We start from the raw sequence: 9,777 nt of genomic DNA, 5'->3' as shown, positions 1-9,777 counted from the left end.
GCTGTTCTGCCTCCAGGCAATAAAAGAGATGCAATACCACTTGAAGCCACTGCTAACACAATTTCACCTTTTGATCTAAGTCCAGCTGCAAGAGTTTTCCAAATGAATGTCTTCCCAGTGCCACCATGTCCATATAAGAAAAATAATTGGCCACAATTCGAGTTAACTGCGTTAATGATCTGATCATGCACATGTCTTTGCTCTGTCGTCATTTGTAGTAAGTAATTTTCATATTGCTGAGCCAATGAACGTCGATCATAACGAAGCTCATCCATGATTAGTTTGTTCCGGGAGGCACCTTCTCTTACAGATTGAGTTATCTTGATATTGGGAAATGGCATTGTTGGGAAATCTCGCAATGATTTGCCATTGTGATTAAGATTTTCTTCTATCTCAAGTAAAGTCAACTGAGATAACTCGTCATCTGTCAAAACCATATCTGTATTGTATATAATGAACTATAAAGTTAGATACCATATGATATAGTATTATAGACTATTGTACAAATAAGCATGGTAATATTCCCAGAAAACTCAAATAATGATAATATATATTTAAGTAATTCGTAATCAATGTTGGTGATTGAGATGCAAGCAAGATATAACATGTTTCATGATTAATAATAGTTTAAGACAAAACCTTGTAATTGAAACATGTTCATGTGATTGTGAAGAATTCCATCAGCTAGCAAAGTCCAGCACTTGCTCCATACGACTTCTGGCCGAACCATTGAGTTTGACCATAATAGAGTTGCAAAAAGCTTCCGTAAATAATGACCAGATCCCCAATGGCTTGCTTCTTCAATGGCATCGATGTATTCTTGATCATCATCTAATAAGCCTCTTGCATAGCATGCATCTCTAAATGATGAGTACACAATATCCCTGTATGTTCTAAGATCTTTATAACTTGTTGGACCCTGAACAATGTTTAACAACATTCTAAGATAGTATAATTCTCCAGATGTTGGAGGGACAAAAAAGAGCCTTCCAATAACAGCATTTCTTTTCCTTGGTTCCCATATCCTGGCATTGCGCTTCCAAACAAATTTACTTGGGAACTCATTGTAAGTTAGCTGTCTTGCAATCTCGTATTTTTTATTTGCCTTGAACCACGCGACAAACATAGATTCTCGAACTGTCGCTTTATTTATAGTAGTTGACAAGTCATCTTCGTCTGCAAAGAGCACTGTCTGCTCATCTGGTAAGTGGAAGCTCAATCGTTCAACTGATGGCTTTCGATAGTGAATATTAAAAGCAAATATTCTCCATGCAGATTCACATGGAGAAATATACCGGCAATCATAAAACAACTTAATCTCATCAACAGGCTTAACAGTGGGATTATTGTCGTTTGAACTTGAATAAAAAGAAGCTGTCACTCGATCACTTCCCTTGTTAACATACTTAAAGAGATATTTTATGGAACGCGATTGATTGCACCATTCAACATTGATATGAGCTCCATATTTTAACAGCAAGTATCGATTATGCGGCACCACATAACGATTGTCTAGAGGAATTCCAGAAATGTCAATCGTTCGGCCATCATTGCGACGCCTATAAACTGGATATCCATCATGATCTACTGTCGTAAATTCAATAAACTTCTTCGGAAAATGTCGAGAACAACGTCCATTATCCATGCAAGGCGAATTTTTTCTAGCAATACCACATGGACCATGCATCATTTGACTCTTTACTGCTTCATAATATTTTGGGTCCAAAGTTGGATCCGGAATCTCAGCTGAAATAATCCTGTCAATATCTTCAGGAGCAGGAAACTTATCTTGAGCAGCGAGAAACAATAATATGTGTGCATGAGGCAATCCACGCTTTTGGAACTCAATTGTGTATATAACTGCAACGAAACAATTTGCAATATGTTAGTTAACCTGTACTTAAATAGCATGAAATGTTGTTATGATTAAACAAACTTTCTTGCATGTTACCTGCAGTCGACTTTCCGAATAATTTGTTTATGTGAATATCCTTAATCAACTTGTCCAACTTTGCCTTAAATAATCTGCAAACAGTATCAGGCCTATCTTCTGGCTTTAGATTATTCTCCTTGCAATAACGTTGAATCTCTTCCCATTGAGGATTGCAGGTAACTGTAATGAACAAATCTGGATACCCAATAGACCTGCATATTGCCATAGCATCTTGGTAATTTTGTATCATGTATCTGGCTCCCCCAGTAAAGGTTGCTGGTAGGACAACGCGTTTGCCTAGCGAGGCTGCTTCTGTTTCTCCATTAAGAACTGCATCTCTAAGGCCCTTGTAAATTTCAGCTCTTAGCTTTTTTTGCTTCGTATAGACGTATTTCAATCTTGCTGCTTCAACCATTGAGAATGCATCGACCAGGAATTGCTGAAACAGACGCCTAGAATATAGTAAAGCACCTTTGCATGATTGTCTGTGCTGAACTCGGAATGCAAAAAAGTCCCGCATACTAATGTTTGCATCTTCAGCATTTGTATTTTTTTGTGGCCTATTCAATGGAATATTTTCACGCCAACCATCTTCCCCGTATGGAAACAACAGAGGATATTGTAGTGCCAAGTATGATGGATTTAGTTCTGAAACTCGCTGTAGTGCTCCTGATCTCGTTTCAACAATGATATCTCTCTCTTTCATTGACGCATCAAAATCTCCCACCACCAACCCTGCAATCTCATCAACAGACGGCAAATTATACCGTCTTCCATCCTTGCCTCGCTTTCCAATCAATTTAAGTCGAATATCGCGAATTGGATTGGATTTCATAACTTCGCGCATCATTCGGAATGTCTTTGCCAGCACGTTGTGGGTGTCAAGCATCTTCATAAGGTCAGCCACAATGGTTTTGTCTAGATGATCTGTGCTGTTATCAGAGCTGCAGTTCAAACAACATAATGATTATTAACTATAAATTGTCACTTAAGGTTCCAATCATTTTTTTTGGAATGTAGCTTTGTCATGGTTAGGTACCTAACAACAGCAGTTCTATTGTTGATTTCATTCTGTGTGTCATAAATATATAGTTGTGCAAATTTGGCAGGACTTCCCTCTTGTGGTAACAAACTACCCATCAAATGATAGTTTTGGCCATGAAGTAGGAATGTTGGCGGTCCTTTGCTGTGGTTAATGGATCTGTCAATCTTTCCGCCGAAAGACGTGAAAGCAAACATACTATTGTATGTACGGGTGTTCTTCTGAAAGTGGATGGATTTTTCATCACAACCTGATAGTAACTGATGAAGAATTTCCGGAGGTTGTTGGAGTACCGGTAATTCCACCTGCCCTTGACGACAACAGAGGCCAAATTTTGGAACTCTCTCATGACAGTGCTTGTTTAGGCGTTCTTCATACCAGAATGTGGCTCCACAATGTTGGCATTGATAATCAGGGTTGCCAAAGTCAAGATATGAGACTTCTAAAATAGCTAACACATGTTATGGTTATAACGGTTTCGGCTTGGTATAAAAATCAGATTGACTAAATGCAATACTACCTTCAGTGATCTCTTCAAGTTCATTGTCATCATCACAATGTTGTTCTGCTTGGCCTGCATCTAATTAATGAATATTCTATCAGTTGGGTGACTTCATAGTTTAAAATATGATATTAAGTTCCACAAATACATTGTTTTGTTTTAATACCCAAAAATAATGGTGCTGTTCCATAAATTTTGGGTGCACACCTGCTGTATCTTCTTCTTGAACTGTTTCATCTGCCTGAAGGTTTTGACTTGGTACTTGTATGCTATGGGCAAACTTCCCTCGTGCACTCGCTGCAATTTTTTAAGAAGCAAATTACTTTTTTTTAAGTTAATATAAAACAAAAAATAATGATAATTTTCACTTGTATTATGTGGTAGCTTAACACACTGTGGCAGAACTTCAAAAATATTTTTTAGGAGGCTGAAACTTTGACAAAGGAAATACATAATTTTAATGTAAACGGAAACAAAATTTTCGACAACAACTTTTTCAAGTTTTTCACTAAGAGGATAATAAATGAATATTTGTATAAAATAATTTAAAATAGTACTCTTGAAGTATTGAACGGTTTAAAATATTCAATAATTAAACCGAAACAAAATTTCTTTTAGTTAGAATGATAAATATTAAAAATGATATTATTTATTGAACATTAAATATATGTGTTAGAAACAATTTGATTAAAAAACTAACAACGCAAAAAATATCACCAAATTAATTACAGATAAAATAATAATTCAATTTCTTAAAGATGATACAAAAAAATGTAATTACGGAGAAATGATTTTCAAAGATTAAAAATGTAAAAGTTGTAACTTATGAAAATTCTCCATTAGTCTACTGCTAATAAAATCACACCAATAGTTAAAGAATATTTAAATATTTTGCGTAAAAAAAAATAAAACCAATAAGAAATAAAATAGCATAAAAAAATAAAGTAACTATCATAATGATTATGAAGATGAATTTTGTTGTATCAAATACTTTATAAGAGACCATTTTAGTTAGTGAATTAGTCCGACGAATTTGAAGAAAAATTGTAAGATAGCCCATTAATGTACCAACTTTGAGAAAGAATAGATAGCTGATGAATGTACAAATTTGAACAAAAAGCATAGTAAAAATGGAAGACTTTAAGACTCCAACACAAGACACTTAGTACAGTGCACACAAATTTTGTGATCTGAACTCTAATTATATTCTATATAATTTATTTACTAAAGATGCTATAAAAACTTTGGGGGCCATGGTCCCCCATCGTGCACACTAAGCTCTGCCATTGCATGTATATCATGTAGCATGGGAACTGTTAGAATGAATAGATTTATAGTAAAACAACAAACTAAATAAAGTTAACTAAAAAAGTAGCTGCAGAGTAATGAAGGAACTTGCATAACTCTGGTTCTAATATGTGTATACTATGTAAATTGGGCAACCTAATAGTTTAAAATATCATGTCATTTTCCACAACTATATTTTTTTGTTTTAATACAATAAAATATAATAATGTTGTTCCATAGACTTCATTAACGCACCTGCATCATCTTCTTCGCCAACTGTTTCATCTGTCTGAAGGTTTTGACTTGGTACTTGTATGCGATGGAAAAACTTTCCTCGTACACTCACTGTAATTTTTAAGAAGAAGATTATTTGTTTTAAAGTATGATGTTAGGTTCGACAAATACGTTGTTTTGTTTGAATACCAAAAATAATGACTTTGTTTCATAAATTTCAGTTACGCACCTACTTCATCTTCTTCTCGAACTGTTTCAGCTGTCCTCATGTTTTTACTTGGTCCTTGTATGGGATGGGTAAACTTTCGTCGTGCACTCGCTGTAATTTTTAAGAAGCAGATTATTTGTTTTTAAATTGATATAAAACCAAAATTAATGATAATTTTTGCCTGTAATATGTGGTACCTTAATGCACTGTGGCGAAAGTTCAAAAATATTATCGAGGAAGGCAAAACTTTAACATAGAAAATACATTGTATTATTTCTATAGAAACAAAATTTTCGAAAACAGGCTTTTAGAGTTTGTCACTGAGATGATAATAAATGAATAATTTTATAAAATATTTTAAAATAGTACTGTTGGAGTCTTGAATGGTTTAAAATAGTCAACAATTACACCAGAACTAAATTTCTCTTAGTTAGAATGATAAATATTAAAAAATTTTATATTTATTGAACATTGACTATATTTTTTAGAGACAATTTAATTAAAACACTAACAGAGCAAAAAATTATGCCAAATTAATTAGCGATAAAAGAATTATCCAATTCATGAAAGTGATTTGTCATGCGTTCATGCAGCCTACGCATAATGCAGATACGTATGATATTTGCTATTATGACTTGATATCAAACCTTTCTTAGCTCTGATTGATCGATCTTCCACTATGGCTGGTGTAGCAATATGATTGTTAGTTGTGGTTGATTGCGTTTCATGATGCGGTTCTCCCATGTTGAGACATTGAACACATTGAATTGAATCCGACAGATGTTCGGATTGTTCCCGAGCATGAGTTGGACGGAAAACTAAAGCATGCAAGGAACGTTGTTCGGTAATTATATGAAAATGTGTGAATGACTGAAGTTTTAATGGTATTTAGTTTCATTTGGTTCAATAAGTAGATAAAGGAATCACCTGGGGTGGCATTATTTTGCCTGTGAACTACACAGATAGTATGTTGCTCTGTTGCTCTGTTTGAACTGATTGTCTTGCCAAGTGATGTGTGTGCAGTTATAGGATCACTTTGTTGTCCTGTATTATTGTATATGCTGAGTTATATTTCCTATTCACATGATAACATCTACTCTTGCAAGACACATCATAAAAAAATATAGCAACTTCATGTATTATTTCTATGGATTTGACCTCTTGCCTTAGTACTACAAACTAAAATATAAACCACATTTTTTGAGTTACATGAAAAGGCTTCTAGTTTGAATGTTACATAGCTGGAGCACAACAATTAAAACATGCCTGTGAAGTTTGGTGTGAGTGGCTTCCTTTTGAGGGATGTCAACTTTTCCTGAAGCGTATGAAGTGAACCCTTCGTAGTAGTATTTGGCCAGTTCTGGAGGCAAAGATTTTCTGCAAATCAATTCAATATTAGTCGGACATGTTTTTGAATAGATGATTATACCTGAATAAAAAGTTCAGATTAAGATTTAAGATACCTTTTTGCCCGTCTTCGCTTAATCTCCTCCTCTTTTCAGCCAGGATAAGATGCCTGTGTTTCCTTGCTTCCTTTGCATTGTATAGATCCATAGTATTCCAACAATATGCACAATAGTGTTGTGTTAGTCCTTAGAGGAATCTGCAAGTTCAAAGATATGTGAAACTTTAGCAATGTAGTGTGGAAAAAAAAAATTTCTATGAATCTAACTTTGTGCGAATTTTTTTAATGAGTTTTGAGAATCCTAACCTTGAGACCAAAGGTGTGAAGCTATCTGTCTTGGATAGATCCCTCCACTTTTGGAGGTAGAAAATTGTCTTATTGACTATTTGATGTGACTTGTCCTATCTTGAGAAGATTAGCTAGACGTGGGTACATATATTGGGGAGTTCATTGAGTATATGACTATATTAACCACACATGGACTCCTTCACTACATATTCACGTGACATTTAGTAAACTTGGTGGTAGTGTTTCTTATTTTATTAATTATATAATATCATATAATCAATAACTATTTTGTGTTTTTTCAAAAGNATTATACTTATTTTTTTGGTTATATTATTCCACAATATTTATAACATTAAAATATTAAATTTATTTCAATATAATTTAATTGAAGTCTAGTTAAATAAATTCAATCTCTCAACATCTGAATGAGTAGTTTTAATTGTTTAATATTCAATTTAGGTTTCAATTAAGTTTCAAAACATTCAAAATAATTTTTTTTATTTTCTTTTGAATTAATTGAATTTTAAGCGTTGATTGTCAAAACTATTATAATTACTTTACTAATATATCCAGATTAAATTTTTATTATAAGTTACTTGTACCTTTAATTTGCATATTTTTTAAAATATGTATTAGATTATAATTAAATTTTTCTATATTCATTTATAATTTTATATATTATTTGATTAAAAAATATTAATATTGATTGAACCACGGTTGGAGTGGTTGAACCGCTAAACAAATGAATCAATAATGAAATCGGTTTGATGATCGGTTCGATTTTTTAAATATTGGTAAAACTTTGTCATTTAATTTAGACTTCTTTAACATGAGCTCATTATTGGTTTAATATGCTTATATATTAAGCACCTTAGTACATCTCATTGTATGGTTACATACTTACATACCCAGTGGTATCACAATATACAAATAGCAAGAATTTAACAACACAGATGACACGAATAATCAAAATATTTTATTTTTTAGTGCATTAAACAGGGAACAACCCATAGCAATATTCTGTGATGAATTTCAGCTCAACTTCCTGGCCCCAAATTTTGTATTTCAAAATTCTCCTTTCATACTGAACCTCTTCTCTAAAGCTTGACATAATTAGCTCATTTATAGGTCTTCCTGTGCGGATGCTATCGTCCGCTAACGTTATCAGATCTTTGCTCACAAATAATAAGGGATTATCATATACTCTCAAGCCACCGAGCTTGAACAAAGACGACCACGTGTAGGAGTTTTCTTTAGTCTTGTTAATAGCCCACAAACTTATAGTATAGTTATCCTCTTGTCGCGGGTGGGAAGCAAAACAAACATGATTGTCAAAAATCATTAGTGATTGGAAATCAGATCTGTACCTTTCTCTGATGGGAAGGATTTGGAATTGTTGTGTTTTTAAGGATAAGATGAGGATGTTTTTCGCAACCTGGAATTCATCCGTAGTGAAATTAATCCAGAAAATATCACCATGTAAGACAACATATCTGGGACCAATCTTTCCAATATCACCGCCCAATGCGAATGTCGATGTCCACTTAGCCTCAGCGGAAGAATATATTCTATAGTAAAGGAACTTGTTAGGAAGGTTTTTTTTGAAAGCATGACAAACGACATAATGAATACTGTTTGGAAGGTATGCAAATGCAAACACATTGATTGCCATATGATGAGTAAACTGCTTTAGCTGTGGAATTTGTTTCATTGATCGGGATAGCATGTTCCAAACCACAAGTACCACCTTTTGCTCCAACGTTGAATATTTAGCACATATGCTCCCGTTGTGTTCTCCAATGATATCAAAGTTTCCATAGTTGGGTTGGTATGGCAGTAAGGGGATGGATAAAATGTTACCTGTGGTAGGAGTTAACCTAATTATTCTGATGTTTTGTGCGGTCCAATGAGGAAAGAAAATTTGTATCAATATTGATTTTTCTCTTGTTGAACAGGTTACGTACTGCCGCCACAAAAATGCCTCACCTGTGAGTTCTTCTTTCCATTCATGTGACAACATTCTGCATCTACCAATTGTAGCAGGATCACACCTGGAAATTATATCCAATATGAGATCTTTTGGAAGCGTTGGTTGTGAGATGCAAGGAGTGGTAACTTGATTATTCATCTACTTGTTGAACAAAAAAACATTGAAGGTAGGTTGATTTGTGAGGTTATAGTTACAGGAAATAGTATTCTTAGAAGGAAGTTTGTTTGGATCGAGTGTGTATGGTTGCTCTCCTTGGCAGCAACTAAATTTTATCAATGTGTTATGATTGTATATTTTTTGTTGTGATTTTCGATAGTGATTGGCCACATATTTGCTCTATGTTGGTTTAAGAAACATAAGGAGGGGTATAACTAAGAATACAAAAAATTTGTGCAAATAGAAAGGATTGCTTGGGCATGCAACCAAGTTGCTATCCTACGTATATTGACATGATGGCATCGATATTAGAGTTTTTGCACTGCGCAAGCAACTATAGCATCTCTAAAATTGTAGGTGTTGCATCATTACCTACATTAGAGGTTCTTGGGATGGTAGCATGTACATAGGGATAATAGAATTATTATTAGTTTTTTTATCTTTTCACCACTAACAAAAAGCTAATTAGCAAAGAGGTGATTAAGTGTTTTTGGAAAATTTCTTTATCTATATAATAATATGGAATATGGATGGCACACGGTGATAATTTTAACATTTCAATGATAATTTTAATATTTTAATCTATACTACTACTTTTCATAGTATATATAATCATATATTAATATATAACTTTAATTACACACACTACTTTTCATAGTATATATATATTCATATATTAATATATAATTTTAATTACACACACAAACACACACACATATATATATTAATATT

General features: G+C 33.5%; 1 protein-coding gene across 1 annotated transcript; it reads right to left on the bottom strand.

The window, feature by feature from the left end:
• On the bottom strand, window positions 53–5,267 carry LOC107611491. The gene is made up of 9 exons (XM_016313407.1): window positions 5,228–5,267; window positions 5,020–5,109; window positions 3,685–3,774; window positions 3,496–3,555; window positions 2,973–3,417; window positions 1,952–2,877; window positions 640–1,860; window positions 309–439; window positions 53–202 (listed from the first exon to the last, which is right to left on the bottom strand). Exons 1-9 carry the CDS (start codon window positions 5,265–5,267, stop codon window positions 53–55), a joined length of 3,153 nt encoding a protein of 1,050 aa, XP_016168893.1.

Source organism: Arachis ipaensis, chromosome B08, assembly GCF_000816755.2.
Source record: "Arachis ipaensis cultivar K30076 chromosome B08, Araip1.1, whole genome shotgun sequence".
Taxonomy (NCBI): Eukaryota; Viridiplantae; Streptophyta; class Magnoliopsida; order Fabales; family Fabaceae; genus Arachis; species Arachis ipaensis.
The sequence above is the reverse complement of the archived record's forward strand: the minus strand, read 5'-3'. Positions and strand labels throughout refer to the sequence as shown.

What these genes read in the sequence shown, in the direction of transcription:
- LOC107611491 (XM_016313407.1), bottom strand. Translation starts at nt 5,267, where the DNA reads ATGAGGACAGCTGAAACAGTTCGAGAAGAAGATGAAGTAG. An exon ending in ACTTGAAGAGATCACTGAAG is followed by an intron (nt 3,418 to 3,495) that starts GTAGTATTGCAT and finishes TAGCTATTTTAG; the next exon opens with AAGTCTCATATCTTGACTTT. An exon ending in ATTCGGAAAGTCGACTGCAG is followed by an intron (nt 1,861 to 1,951) that starts GTAACATGCAAG and finishes GTTTCGTTGCAG; the next exon opens with TTATATACACAATTGAGTTC.